The following is a 21,415-nucleotide window of genomic DNA, read 5'->3' as shown; positions in this document are numbered from 1 at the left end:
AAATTTCTTAAGTGAGCTCTGCCCCGTTTTATGACTTCCTATGCCACATTTGATAAGTGAATCACTGAAGTTGTTAAATTAGTTGTTAAGTGAATCTGATGCCCCCATGGGCTTTGCTTATCAGAGGGTTGCCAAAGGTGATCATGGGTCTACGGGACACTGCAACCGTTGTAAATGTGAATCAATTGTCAAGCATCCAAATGTAAATCATGTGGCAACGGAGATGTTGCGACTGTCATAAGTGTGAAAAATGGTCATCAGTCACTTTTTTCAGGTCACTAAGTGAACTGTTATAACTGTTGCCGAGGTCTACATGTATCTATGGGTGTATCTGTTAGGCTCCATTCTTCACTGATGCAGGTTGCTTGGAAAGAGATCAGATCTGAACAGTGATTCAGACAGAGAGAGATACATTCTTTTTCTGAAGGTAAACCCTAACCGTTACTTCCAGTTCTCTTCATTTGGAATTGAGGTGTTTGCAACTAAACCAACCTAGTGCATAGGAGAAATTGGAAAGCCCCGGAGTCATTACTTTGGAATAGTTTCTTAATAAATGGAAGTATGTTGAAGGTGTTAAAAGCCATTTTTATCAACTATTTTGAATATTTTTATTTTCTTTCATACAACAAATTATCACTTTGGAGATTGCTTGTTTTTTCATGTCCCTAAAAGTTACTGTAGGAACATTTTATTTATTTATTTAGTTAGTTTGTCAAACATGTAAAATGTTTGTAAACATGTAAAAACATTGTTTTGTTCTAAATCCATTTCATTTCTGTAGGAATGCATTATCTTTTGTACAAAGGAGAATTGTCTTCACTACCAATATTGATATAAATGCCTTAATTTGCTTCTCCACAGGTGGAAATTAAAAATAAGACACCATGAAAGATACAGAAATAAAGAGGCTGCTGACTGCTAATGTCATCTGTATCTTTTCTGTTATTGTAACTACTATTGTTCCTTCTTTGTTCTTGAAGAATTTCTCAATCCTGGACACACACTTGACATGGCTATGCATCTGTTCAGCTAGTGTTGGTATTATAAATATAATTGCACATATGATTTTTAAGCCATATTTATCTACAAGAAGATATTCTCTTGTTCACAAGGTATGTCATGTTTGATAAAATTTAACTGATGGTATGAGGCATGAATATCTTTTTTATTTGACATTTTTTGATTCTCAATAATGTTCTATTTGTTCCAATGCTACATGGAAGATCATGTGAAAGAGTAAAATTGAATGAATGATTGCATGCTTTTAGCTCTTTAGGAACTTTATGGTTGCAATCACAATAAAACTCAAAGCTCCAAGTCTTCAGCATTATTCCATACCATTTCTCTCTCAACTAAAACTCTAAAATATTCTGTAAGTAATTAAATACTCTCTTAATATTTCTGCTATAAGGAAGCTGATTTTCCCCCTCTGAATAAAGAGATATAACTTGCTATTATTTAAATATATATTTCAGTATTTTGACTATAGGACAAAATAACTTTATTTTATGAAAGTCCATGTTAGATTGCATTTAAATTTTTAAAAGAATCCAATCATATCAAGCAAAATTGCATGTCAAATGAAATTGCATTTTTAGTGTTAAAACAGCTCCAGTCATATCTCCCAAAGAATGGCAACAAATCAAGAGAGAAGTGGTGGCCCTTTATAAATAGGTTAGGTAGTTTTCCTGGCATTGTGTCTTTTTCTGGGAGCTGTTATAGTGCACTCTTGTGGAAAAATTTCCAAGCCCACATGTGTAACCTTGTCCATTGTATAGCTTGTTTGTAGATGTATCTTGCAAAAGTATAGTAATCAGAATATTGTTGTGGAGCTTACAAAAACCAAAACTAAACATAAGAGCTTTTTAGAAGTTATGATTAACAACTGTCATAAAACTGATTAGGACACTGACTGATTTTGTGAAATATGCTTGCACAAGTATTCTTTGCTTGTAAGTCTTATTCAGACATATTAAATCAGCTGTGAAAGTGCAATACAATAGCTCCTACAGGAGCATCTTCCTAACTTTGAGAGTATCAAAATATTCAATATGGTATAAAACTAATTCAGATTATAGCATTTAAATTTTACCAGTTTCAACAAGAGATTGAAACACATTATCAAACCTCTGCCATGAAAATAAATGTGACTTAAAAAGGTTTCAATCTGGGCATTTCATTTCAGCTGAACATGTTTAAACAAGCATTTTACTTTAATATTAAAACTTGATTTTAAAACAATTTATAGCCCAACAATGAGCAACCACTTGCGCTTTGCAACTCAGCCTTGTTTTAAAAGCCTTGCTAGAAATCAGATTGGATTTGTCGCAATAGATACATTTTCCTGCAGGATGAGGATGGGAGGATTGAGCAGAAAGGGCGAAGAGGATATAATAGTCATTGTCAATTTTGGTTCTTTTATCGAGATTGTAAGAACCTAAAAATTAGTTCAGTGTTAATGATCTAGAAAAGGTTTACAAGGGTTTTAATTTAATCTAAGTATAACTAATCATGTACTTTATGGTACAAGAGATTATCTTTTATAAAATATGATGCATATTGATGGCATTATATATATTTTCATTCTCTTTAAAAGGCAACAAGATTTGTAAAATGCTGTGTATACTTCTTCATATCTTGTATCCTCTTCCATGGAATTATTGTTCTTTATGGAGCACCATTACTAGAGTAAGTATGTCTCTTACAATTCCACCTGGTATACCATAAAGTTAAATTTTAGAAATTTGCATTATGGATCAATCTGGATTTACAGTGTCCCACATGATCCTCTAATGGAAAAAGAAGAAGCTAGGAGAATGGAAGAAAAGAAGAAAATTAATAAGAAGTGGAATCTTTGAGAGACCAAGAGAAAATGGTTAGAGGAGGAGGAAGGGAAAGAAGGGATATATTATTGGATTAAAGGGAATTGTATTAACATTGTTAATGGTATGTAGTCAATTAAGATATAAGGGAATTAAAGTAACATTGTTAATTGTGGATAATTAAGTTAAAGGTTCTCTGTGTAAAAACTGAATTTGAGGATGTATGTTGCTTACAATAAAATAGACCAATAGATGAAATATGAAATGATAATTTGGTTTAACTTTGAAGGGGCAATTAGTGATATTGTTTATGTACTAAGAAGAAAATAAGTTTAAGATGAAAAATATGGAAAGAGAATAATATGGCTGAATTTGGAAACAGAACTATGATGTAAAATGGATTATGTACAGGAGAGAATGTAAAAGAAAAGACCTGGACAACACTTCATTTATAAAGTATGTCAAAATTTGTAATAAAAAATAAAAACATTGGAAAAAAAAGACCCTCTAGTGGGAAAAGGTAATGTGGGTTTGCTTTTAGATATGCAGTTCCGGGATAATATTAAATATTAATAATGAAGTCAAATATGATATGACCAATCTGCTTAGTGAACTTAGAGTTGATGATAAAAAAAAAGTCAGTGACAATTTTGTTTTCCTAGCCTCAAGAATAAATAAAGATGATAGTGAACTAGTTTACTGCTGAAGTAAAGAGGGCAGTAATTCTAAGAAAGAATGTGCAGTCGAAGTTAGACAAGATAATGAGAAAGAGGATAAATTATGGATCAGATGACATTTAGTAAGATTACCATGGATCGCAAATAGCAGCAGCCAATCAATTCTGGCCCAAATAGGTTGACCATACAGGCATGTCGGATAAGGAACTGATGGGCTACAAAAAAGTATATTTAGCGAAGTTGAGAGAAATCAGAGAAGTAGAAACAAATAACCTGGATAGATGTGATCAAAAAGATGTGGCAATGGTGAAATGAAATAAATTATAACAGTGGTACTGGAGAAACACCTACTCATTGGTTCTATGTGTCCAGAGTCACAGGGCCATTGTCTCTCTGAGTAGGAAATCTTCCTACATTGGCCTTTTAAGGACAGCTGAGGGGAATGTCCTCCGGTGGTTAGGTACTTTGAGTAACACATAATTATTATTCATTATATTTACATCTCACAATGCCATAGGAATTCAAAATAATTTATACTGGAGTCTCCCCTAATTTTATTTCCAACAATAGCCACCCTGTAAGTCGGCTTACACTATGAGTGAGTACTTGGCTCTGAGTTGAATTGAATTTGACTTTGACTCCTTTGATCAAAATGACATATTGGTAAAAATATTATTTTTTTTATGAACCTGGCTTATTTTAATATATTATTGTCAAGTTCTTAATGGTGTACTAAATTGTAATTCAGTTGTAGGTAGGTCATTCCATCACAGGTTCTACATTTTACTGCTATAAATCCACCATAATCCATTGTAGCATAAAGTTTAATTGGCAAAATATACAAAGAACCCAGAGACTGTTGGCCTTAGCAAATCAAACAAAAGTTTTAGATTGTTTTTACCCCATCTTTATTATTTTTATAAACAACTCAGGGTTGCGAACATATGCATATACTACTTGAAAGATAAGCAAGTGAAAACGGTTTAAGCTCATGATGCAACAGGATACATACGTATTAAATTATAAAATATGTAAAGTGTACATATGCAGCTGAACAATTATGTGTCATTTTAATCTCATTTTAGAGAATATTTTAAAAGTTGATGCAAAAAGCAAACAAAAGTGTTATTGAGACCTGATCATAATGAAAACTAGGTAGGCTTAAGGTGAATTTAATCATCCCAAATTCCACTTCTGAAGGTTGCTCTGTCTCAAAATAAGTAAATACACACTAGCATTGCAAGAAAGACTGATACGACAGGGGAAACACTAGACATGAATTCCCCCCTCCCTTCCCCTAAGTTTCAAGTTGTCTTTGTAGAATATGTATTTATTTGTTTATTTGATTACTTATTTTGTCTAGAGGAGCATTAAATGTTTCTTTCAGCATGCGGTCTGCAAAGCAGAACTAGCCAAAACTAGAAATTTGTTTCTGAGTAAATGTGGGATGTTTTTAGATTTTTTAAAATCCCATCTTTTATTATTTTCATAAAATAACTCAAGGTTGCAAAGATACCTAATATTCCTTCCTCCTCCTATTTTCTCCAGCAACAGCAACTCTGTGAGGTGAGTTGGGCTGAGAGAGAGTGATTGGCTCAAAGTCACCCAATTGTTTTTCATGTCTAAGATGAAACTAAACTCAGTTTCCTTATTTCTAGCCTAGTCCTTAATCACTGAAAACTATGTATTGCAGTAAAAATAACAACAACATTAAACTATTTTAAATAAGAAAAAAATCAGGGTTGTGGGGTAATTTTTTTCATACATGATCATCCAAATGTCAGTATTACATCAAAGATCTTAATTTTTGATGGGTTCTGAGGCAAAGTATTCCAAAGGTCTTCCTTCTTCAAATCGCTACTGATAATCACAGTATTATAGCAAACTAATAAAATCAGAAAAGCGCTTCTGAGATGTGTGACAATCACTATGTGGAAGTTTTGAGTTTCAGAATTGCAAAAACTCAGTTTTTATATAAGAGGTATAAACTGCTTCAAAATCAGACACTCTCTGTGTTTGGATGTCACATTAAACATTAATCACACATGCCCCAGATTATGAATTCAGAAGAAGATCAGAGGCATTTGCTCTTATTTTGAATTCATTATATCCTTCTATGGTATTCAAATTTGGTAAACATGGATAAATCTCTACTGAGATTTGTTCAGATCTTCATTTTGGGTGACAGCGATACCTAACTTTTTCTAGGCCAAATGCCACAGTTGAATTAAATGGGATGTTAGGGACTACTTTCTAAAAGCTAAAAGCGTGAATAAATCCCAAGTATGATTTTAATGAACTACTTTAATAATTAAACAATTTCCCTATAATGTTGTTTATGTCTGTTAAAATGTTATTTCTAAAGCATGTCATTCACCAGATCAAGTTACGAGTCAATAGCACCTCATTTTTTTCTGTTGTCAACAGAGAAAATATATCAATCTTTTCAAATCATTCACAGTTCAGTAAACGTGAACTAAGATTTTTTTTTAAAATTCTTTTAGGGGTTCAGGGGTTGGGGGGGTGGGGGGGTCAGATCAGGAGCGATGACAGAGCCAGGTCACCAGGTGGGGTCTTGAGCAGAAGGAGCAGAGAGGAGGAGGGGGGAGAGGATATCATTCCTATAAAGGGCTCCTTGATTCCAACAGTCGTAGGGAGGGGCAGATACGAGGACAGATTAACAACTCGCAGTCGGTTGGGAGACCGTGGGTGCTGGTTACACCCGGTCGCTTGTACCAACCCCCGCGTTCTAGGTGGTCAGGATCTGCAGGCCCAGGGCCTGAGGCTGTTGTTATGCAATGCGAGGTCCGTTGTCAATAAGGCCCCCCTCATTCATGATCTAATTTTGGAGGGGGAGCCGGACCTCGCGGGAATAACGGAAACCTGGTTGGGCCACGAGGGAGGGTTACCCCTCGTGGAAATGTGCCCACCAGGTTACCAAGCATTCCACCAGCCCCGGGCCCAGGGAAGGGGCGGTGGGGTAGCAGTGATTATCCGGGAGGACTTAGAGCCGAGGGAGTCCACTGTGCCACAGACGTCCGGATGTGAATCCCTTGTTGTGAAATGGGGCCCTGGGAGGCAGTTGGGCCTGCTGATAGTATACCTGGCTCCCCGCCATACATCAGCGACCCTGCCTGAGCTCCTCGAGCTGATCTCATCGGTGGCGGTTGAGACCCCCAAACTTTTAGTGATGGGGGATTTTAACCTGCCGTCGGTGGGAGAAGCATCAGAGGGGGTTCGGGAGTTCATGGCTTCCATGATAGCCATGGACCTGACTCAAATGATTCAGGGCCCGACACACGAGGGAGGTCACACCTTGGACCTTGTTTTTGTCTCTCGCCAGTGGTTGAGTGATCTGGGAGGAGTGAATTTAACCATCACTCCTCTGTCATGGTCAGATCACTCACTCCTCCGACTTGACTTCCCTGGTGCTACCCCTCGCTGCGGGGAGGCGGAACCGGAAAACACTAGATGGTTCCGCCCCAGGCGCTTGATGGAACCAGACAGGTTCCAGACGGAGCTTGGGCCACCTCCTGCAGCCCTGACCCGCCCTCGGGTAGAGGACCTGGTGGCCGCGTGGAATAATGCGGCTACCGGGGCCTTGAACCGGGTGGCGCCTTTGCGGCCTCTCCGGCGGCAACGATCCACCCTGGCTCCTTGGTTCACCGAGGAGCTAAGGGTGATGAAGCGCCGCAAGAGATGCCTAGAGAGTCGTTGGAGATCCTCCCGATCCGAATTTGACCGAGCACAGGTACGAGCCCATTTAAGGACGTACCTAGTGGCATTGAGAATGGCCAAACGTCAATATTGTGCCGCTCTCATTGCATCCGCAGAGAACCGCCCTGCCGCCCTGTTTCGGGTGTCCCGCTCCCTTCTGTTTCAGAGGCCGCGAGAGGCCCCTCTACAGGGTAGGGCAGAGGAGTTTGGGAAATATCTGCAGGATAAAGTCGCTCAAATCCGGAAGGATTGGGTCCCCTTCAGTGGCCCAGTCGAGACGCCAGTGGCGAGTCTTGAGAAACCTTTTTGGGAGGAGTTTGACTTGGTTGTCATCGAGGATTTGGACAGATTGCGTGGACGACTGCGACCTACCACATGTTTGCTGGACCTGTGTCCCTCCTGGCTTGTACTGGCTTCCTGGGAGGTTACACGCGACTGGCTCCTGGGCCTAGTGAACGCTTCGTTGGGTGAGGGGTCTCTCCCGGCCGCCTTGAAAGAGGCGGTGGTGAGACCCTTGCTCAAGAAGCCTTCCCTGGACCCTACGGAGCTGGCCAATTATCGTCCTGTCTCCAACCTTCCCTTTTTGGCGAAGGTTGTAGAGAGTGTGGTGGCTTCTCAGTTTCCACGACATCTGGAGGAGAATGATTATCTAGACCCGCGCCAGTCCGGCTTTCGCCCTGGGCACAGCACAGAGACGGCCTTGGTCGCGTTGGTAGATGATCTCTGGAGGGCCAGAGATAGGGGTTGTTCCTCTATCCTGGTCCTATTAGACCTCTCGGCGGCTTTTGATACCATCGACCATGGTATCCTGTTGCACCGACTGGAGGGGTTGGGGGTCCGGGGCACCGTTTTGCGGTGGTTCGGCTCCTACCTCTCCGGCCGGACGCAACGTGTGTTGCAGAGGTCGACCCTAAGCCCCCTTACTTGTGGGGTGCCACAGGGGTCGGTCCTCTCGCCACTCCTGTTCAACACATACATGAAGCCGCTGGGTGAGATCATCCGTGGTTTCGGGGTGGGATATCATCTGTACGCTGATGATACTCAGCTGTACATCTCCACCCCGAACCACCCCAACGAGGCCGTCGAAGTGATGTCCCGGTGTGTGGAAGCCGTACAGGTCTGGATGGATGACAACCGACTCAGGCTCAACCCTTCCAAGACGGAGTGGCTGTGGGTTCCGGCTCCCCGGTTCAACCAGATAATCCCATCTCTGGCCATTGGGGGCATTCAACTCGCCCCCGTGGAGCGGGCGCGCAATTTGGGCGTCCTCCTGGATGCCAGGCTGTCCATGGATGAACATGTGACAGCCGTGGCCAGGGGGGCGTTCCACCAGGTTCGCCTGGTGCGCCAATTGCGCCCCCTATTGGACCGGGACGCCTTACGCACAGTCACCCATGCGCTGGTGACGTCTCGCCTGGACTACTGTAACGCTCTCTACATGGGGCTTCCCTTGAAATGCACTCGGAGACTGCAGTTGGTCCAGAATGCGGCCGCGCGGGTGATTATGGGGAGTACTAAGTACTCCCATGTGACACCTCTCCTGCGCGAGCTGCACTGGCTTCCTGTGGTCTATCGAGTGCGTTTCAAGGTCTTGATTACGATCTTTAAAGCGCTCCATGGCTCAGGACCTAGTTACCTGCGGGATCGTATTCTGCCCCATACATCCCTACGACCCATCCGCTCGCACAGAGAGGGACTTCTCCAGGTGCCGTCCACCAGACAGTGCCATGGGGTGGCGCCTAGGAGCAGAGCCTTCTCTGTGGCGGGCCCAGCCCTGTGGAATGACCTCCCCCCGGATATTAGGACCACTACAGACCTCCGCTCCTTCCGTGTCAAGCTCAAGACCCACCTTTTCCAAATAGCTGGCCTGGCTCAACCATAACTTCGTAACGCTCCTGATGGGTTTTTTTTAATTTAGTAATTTTATTTAAGGGGATTTTAAATTGTGTTTTAAATTGTCTTTCACTTATAAGTCAACTCTCCTCCATGCACATATGTATATGTCTCTGTTTTTTGTATATATGTTTGTCTTATGTGTATTTTTATCCGTTTTGATTGTACGCCGCCCCGAGTCCTTCGGGAGAGGGTTGCGGCTAATCAAATAAAATTCTTCTTATTATTATTATTCTTTGATAACTCAATTAAATTTTACATCCACTAAAACAAATTTTACATTTTTAAAATAATAGATGTTCCAGTTCTTTAATCTGCAAACCACAATACCCTTAATGTGAACTTTTAAAATATTCTCTCATTTTTAGAATAAAAATTGTATTTTAAACATCAAATCCATCAAGTATATATTTTTTGTTTCTCAGACATAGCCAAAACATCTGGTCCACATTGATATGTTAAAATATGCTTGAGTTGATAGTTATCACTCTTGTGAATTAGGGAGAAGTCAAGAAGAATGTTTAATCATTACAAAGTAATTGTATTCCAGAGTTTTCCCACAGCTTCCAATAGAACATTTTGCCTCTAATTGGCATATAATTTTAATTAGAATTTAATCTGATTAATATACTATCCAGTCATTTTTCGTAATTTCCCATCCCCACTTCTCTCATTATGCTTAAGTTATCATTAGCTACAAATTTTAGAAATGTCTGGAGCAATCCTGTGGCTCAGAGCTCTTAGGCTATTAAAGGCTTTCATTTATGCAACTGGCTGATTTCAGAAAAGCAGAATGAATGTTAATTACTGTTTAAGCATAATAGTATGTTGTGATTAACTGAACTTCAAGCAAAGTTGAAGTTGTTTGATAACCTTTCCAGAGGAAGTAAATGAGTTTGGAAACCCAGAGAAAGGCTAAGTTCATTTGTCTATGGCAGGGATGTCCAAACTTGGGAACTTTTAAGACTTGTGGACTTCAACTCTCAGAATTCCCCAGCCAGCCATGCTGGCTGGGGAATTCTGGGAGTTGAAGTCCACAAGTCTTAAAGTTCCCAAGTTTGGACACCCCTGGTCTATGGAGATTCTCAGTGATCCAGGTCATGGTTGTCCCAAGGGTGCTTTTTCAGGAGGCAATTGGACTTTCTTGTTTTTTTCTTCAGCTCTGACTGGATGATGGGGAATGGAAGGATTTATACTCCTTGCAGACAGCTGGCCATTTGCATTCTCTTAGCGAGTCATTGAGACCACTTGGAGGTTTACCTGTGATCTCAGGGTCTCCTGAGTCGTGCAGTTAGATATGGAGTCTTCATGGTTGCAGGATTTTTTTTGTCCTGTGTCCCTTCACTGTTGAAGACAGGCACAGGCTGTTGGGGATGCATCTGTGTTGCCTGCATCGCAGACTGAAGTGCAAATGGTTCCTGTAGTCTGCAATTTTTCTGGAAATCCATTCATACTCCCACACCATTTGAAGGGTGTTTATCCCAAAGTGCATAGCTAAAAGTCTATGGAGTTTCTCAGTCATCCAGGTCATGGTTGTCCCAATGGCTTCATACCCATCTGCACTACTCAGGTGTCCCCGAGGTCACAGATGGTGGCCTTGACAACTGTTTAAAACAATGCAAATGACCAGCTTTCTGCAAGGAATATAAATCCTTCCACTCTCCACCATTCAGTCAGAGCTGAAGAAGCTTCTTGGATGAGAAGTGAAATGTCGTCAAAAGCAAGAAAGTCCAGTTGCCTCCTGAAAAAACACCTTAGGGATGGCTAGGTTCATTCCTACTGTAACCACTGTCCACATGGTGTCTGAACACAAAAACGTTACAGTTTATAGTTTTTACCTTTTCAATGTATTTATCAAGATAGGCCTTTAAAATAGCTTCAATTTTTTTTCCAGATCAGTCTGGGAGACCTTCTTATTTGCGGTTCTTTTATCCACCTTTACAACTTTGCCATGCTTATGTTTGCTGGGACCAAACTTTCAAATATGGCTGAGAGTGTTCAGTAAAAATGGGTAAGTTGCACGTGGTTGGAATTTGCAGTGCCATTAGTGCTGTTGGGGTTAGGCATTTCTTTAATAGTTTAATCATAGTGAAATAATGGTCATATTCTTATCTGAGACAAGGCATAAAAAGCTGCTACATTCTGGATTAGCAGATCCAAGTAGTAATCTACTAATGCAGAACTGCTCAATGGCTACTTCTTCTGCCACCAGAAGTAGTTACAATTGTGATTTCTCTTCTCCATCATTTATTTGAAGTAAAATCCGCACATTTTAAAAAATCTTAGCAAGCCAGAGTTTATTGCTTGGTTCCAACTTCCAGGTATGAGTTTTTAAAAAACAAACTAGTGGTTAGGTTCACATATCATACTATATAGATACGGTACTTCTCTGATTTGTGTAAGTTGTTCTACCAATAGGAGGCACCAAACTGCAGAATTCAGCTTAGTGGGGTGTTTGAATTAGGCTTTAGCATTCAAACCCTAAATTGTAATGCAAGAACAAATCTGCATCATAATTTTGGATATGAAGCTGGCTTCTTATTTATTAACCACATGCAAGATTAACTGATTAATATGTCCAATCACATAGTCTTATGTGGTGACTCAGTGGCTAAGACACCGAGCTTGTCGATCAGAAAGGTCGGCAGTTTGGCGGTTCGAATCCCTAGTGCTGTGTAACACAACTCCCGTTACTTGTCCCAGCTTCTGCCAACCTAGCAGTTTGAAAGCACGTAAAAATGTAAGTAGAAAAAGAAGAACTACCTTTGGCAGGAAGGTCACAGCGTTCCGTGTGCCTTTGGTATTTAGTCATGCCAGCCACATGACCACGGAGACATCTTCGGACAGCGCTGGCTCTTTGGCTTTGAAACAGAGATGAGCACCACCCCCTAGAGTCAGGAACAACTAGCACATATGTGTAAGGGGAACCTTTACCTTTGGTCATACTAGATAGCTGGAGTCCAAAACCTGAGGGTTTCTCCATCATTTCTTAATAATGCTAAACATTCTTATTCAAGACACTGGCTCATAATAAAACAGTCTAAATAGGTTTATATTATGCTAGTTAATTCTAATATGTACTCATTGTTTATTTAATATGTTTTGCTTTACTTGTAAAAAAAAATCCACTCTGAAAAAACGTTCCTAAGAATTTGGGTTTGTATCTTGTATCCTTTCGATAACAACACCTGCCTTTGGGGAGGAAATTATTTTAATAATTTTTTTGCATATTTTGTAAATTTCCTGTTAAAGATAAAGATGCAAAGTTAGGTATGTGCTGAAGTATCTCAAAAGCTGCTTGTTCTTAGCAACTTGACATTCTGTTGAAAAGGTCAGATCTTGATGTAGAAACAATGTGGTTAAATGAGCCCTGAAATTTAACTTGTTGGATCTTCTCTGATAATGTCTTTCATGTGCTGAACCCATTTATCTTAAGGCAGCCCAATTGCTCCTCCCAATTCACATGTTTAAAATTTTAAGATTTCCTTATAAGCGTATGCTCTTACTTGATAGATGCCTTTGATGGCTATGCCTTCCACACTTAGCCAGCTAGATTGGAGGTGCTGTGCAGGTAGCTCTTGAGTTATGATGTCACGTGTCTGCATCATTTAGCGACAGCAGTCCTTTTGTGCACCCGCCATTTTCAGGACATGTTACTGTATGCTGTAAAGTGGCACTGCAGTGATTTTTTAAAGTTACTTTTCATCCAGAAGGCATTCAGTCATGTCAACTGTACAAGACTTAATTAGTCTCAGTTATTGGGTATGCTTCTTCAGCCATTGCAAAATGATAACTTACCCTATAAAATGCTTCAGTGGGTTTTTCATTTCTGATTTGAAAAGCTGTAAAAAACAATAGTTGGCTTCTGAAAAGCTCATAACATTTACTTTTTAAATACTTGATTTATTTGTCTTTAACTCTGAAAGTTTGGACTGAAATGATATGTTTAACTGGCACTATAATACTATTAAGAAATGTTCTGTTGCATAACAATGAATGATTAGCATCTTTACAGCTCAGGTAGCGATAGTTTTTATCATATTTTTGTTTCTCATTTGCATTTTCCCCAGTTTCCGTGAAACTTCATTCCATGAGTCAGAGAACTCCGTGATGTGTCAGTGTCATTTTTTTTCAGCATCGACACAGACGATGCAGATGTGGGTTGAGAAAGCAAGTTGTATAATCTTCTTTGCCTTAAGCCAAGTCAATCCTTAAGTATAAGAAAAATATAGATGCATTTTCTTTTACAAAATAATATTAAATTCTAAAACAATTTCAACTTTAAATAAAATGTAAATATCTAGATTTTTTAAAAATATTGCAAATAGGACAACAAAGTGCACTTCTTGTATTTCTGAATAGGCACAAAAAAGCTGTGGGATTTCAAAGTAATATTGATTGGGTGATAATGATACTATAAAGATTATAGTAGGTATAACCAGACAGCTAGTAAAACCACAATAAAACAGGGGTGGGTTCTGGCTGCTGCTACTGCGGGTTTGCTCAGTGACATGCTGTGCGTGCATGCACAGTACTTTAAAAAAACAAGATGGCAGCACCTACGGTGCCGCCGAGAGAACCGGTTCGGGGGGGGGGTGGCAGGCCGAGTTACCACCTATGTGGACAAACCGGGCTGAACCAGTAGGAACTCACCTCTGCAATAGAAGTACTAAGATGAACTGAATTAATTTCTGAAAACACATGTTTTCCTTTAAACCTGTAGCTTAGAAGAATCTAAAAATACAAGATTACATAAGCAGACATTCCATTAGTTATCACATGATGGCATGACATGTATGTAGCATCTCAAAAAAAAAAACCTATGCATTTGTCAGAGAATGATAGTGAAAAAGGCAAATGACATTTTAGTTTTATTAGGCAAATAGTTTTGGCATCATGGATCTTCTGAAAGGTCTTGGGGAGTCGCAGGGGTCTGGAGACCACATTTTGAGAACCACTCCAGTGAAGTGTCAACGCATCTCTTTTCTGTATCAACTAAGTATCATCATGATAGTTTTGTTTATCACATACACAAATTGAATTAAAACACCTGCAGTGTTTAAGGACAAAATTATTGGTGCCTGACTCAGTCATCCCAAAGGTGCTTTTTCAAGAGGCAAGTGGACTTTCTTGTTTTTCTTTGAAGGTGTTTCGCTTCTCATCCAAGAAGTTTCTTCTGCTCTGAAGTCCTTGTATGTTATATGGATTTGGTCATCTAATTTCTGAAAGTGATAAACCACCTACCAAAAGCAAAACAAAAGTGAAAAATAATCTATATAATCATTTCAGTGAAAAGAGTTAAAAAAATAATCATGCTTTGAAATTTCTTGGAACCAGTGACGTGCGGTGAGGTTTATGACTGGTGAGGCACTGACACAGTGCTGGGTTTCAAATATTTTTAGACTTGTGGACTTCAACTCCCAGAATTCCACAGCCAGGCATGCTCAGTTCCAATTTAAAGCGACAGCATTTGTTTTTCTCCTTTGCTCCTTCTTTCTTTTTCTTTTTCTTCTCCTTCCCCTCCTTCCTCCCTCTCTCCCTTCCTCCCCCTCTCTCAAACACACACACACACACACACACACACACAGAAGTTGGATTGGACTATCTCTCCTACCCCTTCCCTCTCTCACTCACTCTCAAACAAACCCCCCCACACACAAAAGTTGGATTGGATATCTTTTCCAGTGGCTTGAAAGCAGCTCCTCTGCCATCCCCCCCCCCCATTCCCCTGCTGCCTTTCCCAAACACCTCCACCATTGCAAATGCAGCCTGCTGTCTGGGTGGGAAATGCCTGGAACACAATAAAGCCCACCCACCACCTCCTGCTGGCAGGCTGGGGTGAGAGGAGAGGCAGAGAAGCCGGAGGGGAGCCGAGCCAAGCCTTCCAAAAGAAAGAGGCTGGGGGGAAGTGTGTGTACTACAGCATGGCTCTTTGCCTGGCTTCCTGCCTCCTCCTGTGGTCTCCTCAGTGCTTGCTTGTGCTCTCCCTCCCCAAGTGTTGTTTGATTGCAGGTGGAGCCACGTTGCCTTTTCAAACTTGTAATCAGTGAAGCTGGGCTAGATTTTTATATAGTTTTATCCAGCTGTGTGTGTGTGAGAGAGAAATGAATGGGGGCCTGGGGAGGAAGTCACTACACTTGGGGTGTCAGGCCTGTAATTCTGTTCCTTTTAGGATCTTTGGCCTGCCACATAATTAAAACATACATATTATGCTGTTTTATTGGTATAGTAGTTGGGAGGGGGGAATAGAAAGGAGTAGGATTGTGGAATGTATTGTTATGGATTTCTTAGAAGCTCAAGGTCGTCTTTTGTCTCCGCACCTCGACACCTGGCCGGAAGAAGAGGGGTGTACATGCCAGAGTGGAAGATGAAGATTGGACCATGTGATGAATTATGGGGTGTGGGGATAGATGATGAACTTTTAACTTGGGGAATTCACCGGATGTACCTTAGAGTTGAAATTTCACCAGCTTAATGCCAACATGCCTGTCTTATTAAATTGGAGTTTTAAGGACTACTTTGCCTTGGACAATGATTTAATTCTGCATGATATTTGGAACGCTGACATGGGGAGGGAGAGCACCAGTGAGGTTAAGCAGAGTCATCCACGGTGAGGCAGCAACTAGCTCAGCTTTTTCCTTTTACTTTTTTTTTCATGATGAGAGTGGTGAGGCTGTGCCTCACTTGCCTCACCTGACTGCATGTCACTGCTTGGAACACTAGTAGACATGATCTCCAGATCTTCTTGGAGCTGGGAGTTCCACTGCTTTGGTATTGCAGCAAGACAGAGTCCTTCGTATACTCCATCATGAGCACCTCAATAGAAGATGTGCACAAGAGTCTTTCTAGTTAATTGAAGAGAAAGAAAGCCTTATGAATCATAGGCAGATCGTATCATTTTATATTAATATAGAGAAGAGTGTACTCAATACTTGTACATGTGTATTTTGTAATGCCTGTGCTGGCTCCAGAAACTCAGCTTATATAAGGTAGAGATTGATTCTCCTCTTTTATGCTGGAGGCATAGAGTTACCAAAGTTTCTTCCTGCCCACCCAATATGTTTTCCTAACCAGCTATTTTCTCTGGAAGGGGTGGAATGAAACTCAACCAATTTTAATTAAAACCCAACGGCTGCTATTTAATAAGCAGAAATACCCTCAGACGTGAGCAGGGAGACATCTGGCTTCACTTGCAGAAAGCAACAGCTCTGTTGATTTTTCACATAAGTGCTATTCACAGTTTCCATAACCATCTGACAAGAATATAGATTTCACCTGTGTAAAAAGTTAGTGATTTTAATTGAATTATTTCTCAGTTGTGAATTTAAATTCTCAGCTTATGAGCCTTTTGTTCCCAGCTGAATGTAATTGCTACCATAATGAAGAAATTGCGGTGTATTCCAAGGGCCTCACAACCAAATCTAAAATTAATTAGTGAATCTTGCTATGCATGTGGAATCCCTAAATTGCATCAGTGCCTCTGAGGATGGGATTCTCGTCCAGTTGAGATTCTGTTCCATTAGTTTTGCTGAACAGAAAATATGTTCCAGTATATATGATGCAGCATTTTTGCAACGTGGTTTTCAACAAAGGCACATTTTTGACTATATTTTTTTCTCAGAATTATAAATGATGAATATAAAATTTTGTCTCATCTTGTGATCTATTTTGTCTGCTATCAAGTCGATGTTGACTCTTAGCGACCACATATATTTTCTCCATTTGTCAATCATTTTATATATCCTACCCTTGCAGTTTTCTTGGTTAAAATACAGGGATGGCTTTTTATTGCCTTCTCCCACGCAGTATGAATTGATGTCTTTGTTCTGATGATCCTCCGCCTCCAGCATCTTCCTATGTGGTTGACCTGGTAACTTGGTTATGATTAGTGTTGCTGCTTTTATCTCAGCTCATTTTTTTAAAAAAAATTGTTTTGCTGTGATGTTTTGAATCTCATTTTTATTATACAATACAATACAATAGCAGAGTTGGAAGGGACCTTGGAGGTCTTCTAGTCCAACACCCTGCCTAGGCAGGAAACTGCCGTTTCAGACAAATGGCTATCCAACGTCTTCTTAAAGACTTCCAGTGTTGGGGCATTCACAACTTCTGGAGGCAAGCTGTTCCACTGATTAATTGTTCTAACTGTCAGGAAATTTCTCCTCAGTTCTAAGTTGCTTCTCTCCTTGATTAATTTCCACCCATTGCTTCTTGCTCTACACTCAAGTACCCTGGAGAATAGTTTGACTCCCTCTTCTTTGTGGCAACCCCTGAGATATTGGAACACTGCTATCATGTCTCCCCTAGTCCTTCTTTTCATTAAACTAGACATATCCAGTTCCTGCAACCGTTCTTCATATGTTTTAGTCTCCAGTCCCCTGCTTTTTTGGCAGCTGCTGCACACTCCTGGCTCATATTTAAATGGTTGTCCACTAGGACTCCAGGATCCCTCTCAACAGTTACTACTATTGAGCAAGGTACCACCTATACTGTACCTGTGCATTTCGTTTTTCTTGCCTAAATGTAGAACCTTACTCTGTTCACCATTGAATTTCATTTTGTTAGCTAGTCCCAATGTTCAAGTTTGTCAAGATCCTTCTGTATCTTAAGCCTATCTTCTGGAGTGTTGGCTATTCCTGCTATCTTGGTGTCATCTGCAAATTTGATGAGTTCCCCATTTATCCCCTCATCCAGATCATTGATGAAGATGTTGAAGAGTACTGGGCCTAAAACAGAGCCTTGGGATACTCCACTGCATACTTCCCTTCATGTAGATGCAGTTCCATTGAGGACTACACGTTGAGTGCGGTTGGTCAGCCAGTTACGAATCCATCTGGTGGTGATGCTGTCTAACCACATTCTTCTACTTTATCTAGTAGTAGGTTATCAAATGCCTTACCGAAGTCCAAGTAAACTATATCGACGGCATTCCTCTGGTCCACTAATTTTGTCACTTTGTCAAAGAATGCAATAAGATTAGTCTGGCATGATCTGTTTTTGACAAACCCATGTTGGCTTTTGGCTATTACTTTGTTTACTTCTAGGTGTTCACTAATTTGCTGCTTGATTATCTTTTCCAGAATCTTTCCTGGTATTGAAATCAGGCTGATAGGTCTATAGTTAACCAACCAGAGTCATAAGTTTGAGATGAGCAGCCATATGAAATGAATGGATGAACAAACGAACGAACAAATTAATTAATAAACAAATGAATAAATAATCTTTGCTACCCCAAATAAGTGCCTGTTTGCTCTAACTTCGCAGTTAGCATGACCTTCACGCTTTGAGTGTCCCTGCTGGCAATATATACTCTTGGATTACGTTCCTGACTTCCTTTCCTCACCCGCCACAAGACCACCATCATAATAAGACAGCACAGTTGGGGGCAGGGTGTTGCCTGGTTTATGGCTTGGTGCATTGTACAAACCCAAATAAAAGTTGCTTTTATTCAGTTAACCATGCATTAATTATTGAGCTCACTTAGCCATAAGGCTAACCAAAATTTCACCCTTCAAGGCGCAATCTCTGGAAGAATTTTCTGTAAAGTAGTACAACCATTACATCAAACCAAGATTTAGTATATGGCTCCTATATTGTCTCTTTTTCCCCAAGTGACAGTTCCTTCCCTTTTTTCCTGCCTATACACTTCAACAAAATGCCAGACTTGCCTTAGAGCTTGCCTTAAGCCAAGAAGAAAGAAGATGGGAACATGTAGGAGGCACAGAAGGATTATTTTAATGATCAGCAGTGTAGAAGTACTTTAGCAATAAAATGATATGCTTCTTAACTGCATCATATTTCCTACAGGAGGATCCAATAAAACAGCAGGTGCATGTGGAAAATTTTTATTTTAAAAAAATCAAATTTTTTACCATTTTATCCTTTCTTAGAAAATAATGAGCCACTTTGCATACATAGAAAATATTGTTTAAATAGTTATGTTTTCAGTATGAAAAAAAACATACCTAGATTTCATAACTACCACTTGACGCCCTTGCTAGCAGTTTCATTATCTTATTATCAGCATAGAATTAAATTGATTCAGAGTTAGTAGGAAAAAAGGCATATTGCAGAAATTATCCTAATTGAGGGAGATACAAAGTTTTCATGCCGCAGGAGGAAAAAACCATTTCCATAATCAGCAGAAATAGAAGAACTGCTCCTTAAAAGCACTCCAGAATAGAAACTTTGCCAGGGTGGTAGTTTATATTGTGACAAAACAGTTACAGCCTGTCACGGGTTCTTAAATATACTATATTTATTATAAGGAGCATTAAAAAGTAAAACTATTTTTTGAAATTATAGTTCAATCTGGAAGCATATGAAGACTTAAATGTTTTCCACGAAGTCTGTGTTTTCCAGATTATCCTGACTGATGAATCCATCTAAAAAGCATCCCATTAGAGACTGGTGGTGGTAGAATATTAAAATCTAATTTTGAAGTACAATAATAGTAATAAAGTATTGCATATGGTGAGTAAACAAATCAAGCAATTGAGGACACACAGTTTTAAAGATTAACCTTCTTCCACTTTTATAGGGCTATGTCTGTCTGGGATAACAATCTCCAGATTACCACAATATGCAGTGTGGTGGGAGCCTGGCTTGGAGCATTTCCTATTCCACTGGATTGGGACCGTCCATGGCAGGTTGGTTGCTCTATTTTATATGAAGTACGTAAAACTGATCAGACCATCTCCATCCAGTCCCGTATTTATTTATTTATTTATTTATTATTTGAACTTATTAGTCGCCCCCTCTCCCCACAGGGACTCGGGGCGACGTACAAAAGTATTATATAGCGTACAGAGGAGGTAAAAATAAATAAATAAGTTACAATACAATTTAGTTTATAATTACCTGGCTAAAACTCCTTTATAAAAGCTTACAAGCAAAGTACTAAGGGTCTTTTCTACTTTGCCTTACAGCATTTCCTGTTCATATAGACTGGTGATCTTTAAGATTTAATTGTAATTCCATTGTAAAGACTGTTGAAAGCAACATGGTAGAATATTTTCTCTAACAAGCTGGAAGTGGATGAAGCTACTTCCTCAATGTGAGTTACATGGTTGTCAGAATACTTTCAGATGTACTCAGTGCAAACAAGGCCTTGCTGCTTGTTTGCACTGAGTTAATTAATGTACAGTTAATGACATTTCTCAAGTTCAAGCCGTAGCCAGTCAGCATCCAGCCCATTAATGTCATGGAGGCCCGACACCTCTTATGCCATCTGAGAACGTGGCCAGTGGTGTGCTGCTAACTTCCATTAAAAGCACTTAACAAAATGCATTTGAAATGGCTTCAGAGTGATCTTTGAAGCAGCCTTAGCTGAGCCATCCTGTGCCGAAAACATGTTTTGTAGTTTTCCAACAAACCCTTAAGCATTCTGCTGCTTGTAGGAAAAACGAGAAGCTGGCAGGATTGCAGGACAACTGTACATTCATCTGCCAACATTATTGTTGGGGAAGGGAGGAGAGAATAAAGTGATCTGCTAATAATGTAAAGTGGATTAAAATGTTCTCAAAGCAAATATACCCACAAACAGTGGATAAGGGTATTTGGCATTAAGCATTCTGAATCTTGCTAGATTGAACAGAATGTCTGATGTAAATGAATGTAGTCCAGTTTTAATTACTATTCTTGCACCCTTTTTGCCTCATATTAAATGCAAATGAACTATATAATTCAGAAATAATAATGTACCGTATTTGTTGGAGCATAAGACGGACCTTTTTCCCTCAAAAAAGAGGCTGAAAATCTGGGTGCTTCTTATACACTGAATACAGCATTTTTTGTCTCCTGAAGCCCCGCCCCCTTCACCAAAATGGGCGTGTATAGCTTGTAGGAAGCTTTTAGAGAGCTCCTGGGGGCTGGGAGGGCAGAAATGAACAAAAATACAGCCCATTTTTTGCTCATTTACACCCCCCCCCCTCCAGCCTCCAGGAGCACCCTATAAGTTCCTAAAGGCTATCCATGCCCTTTTTTTGTTATAAGAAACGGGCCTGTTTTTGTAAAAAATGGGTCATTTTTTGGCTCGTTTTCCCCCCTCCCCCGGAGCACTCTGCAAGCCCCCTAAAGGCTATTCAGGTTTTCACAAAAAACGGTCCGTTTTTGGGAGGTTTGCAGAGTTTTTTTAATTTGCCTCTTCAAAACCTTGGTGCCTTATACTCCGGTGCGTCTTATACTCCGAAAAATATGGTAAATTTGGGACATTGGTTTCTCCCTTTTAAAAAAAGCATACATCTAATTATATTCTCACATATTTTTGCACTTATGATATATCTATCATAAATAACATGTATCAAA

General features: G+C 40.0%; 1 protein-coding gene across 2 annotated transcripts in view; it reads left to right on the top strand.

The window, feature by feature from the left end:
• PIGF (phosphatidylinositol glycan anchor biosynthesis class F) overlaps positions 1-21,415 on the top strand; it is a 43,129-nt gene that overhangs the window by 1,506 nt on the left and 20,208 nt on the right. For both annotated transcript variants that reach the window (XM_081940774.1, XM_081940773.1), the window contains exons 2-5: positions 862-1,112; positions 2,597-2,688; positions 11,004-11,120; positions 19,650-19,758. In XM_081940774.1, coding sequence (XP_081796900.1) covers positions 885-1,112; positions 2,597-2,688; positions 11,004-11,120; positions 19,650-19,758 — 546 coding nt within the window. In that variant the 5' untranslated portion in view covers positions 862-884. The remainder of the gene's footprint in view (positions 1-861; positions 1,113-2,596; positions 2,689-11,003; positions 11,121-19,649; positions 19,759-21,415) is intronic.

The sequence above is a fragment of the Natrix helvetica genome (genome assembly GCF_964273705.1).
Source record: "Natrix helvetica genome assembly, chromosome: 2".
Lineage (NCBI taxonomy): Eukaryota > Metazoa > Chordata > Lepidosauria > Squamata > Natricidae > Natrix > Natrix helvetica.
The sequence above is the reverse complement of the archived record's forward strand: the minus strand, read 5'-3'. Positions and strand labels throughout refer to the sequence as shown.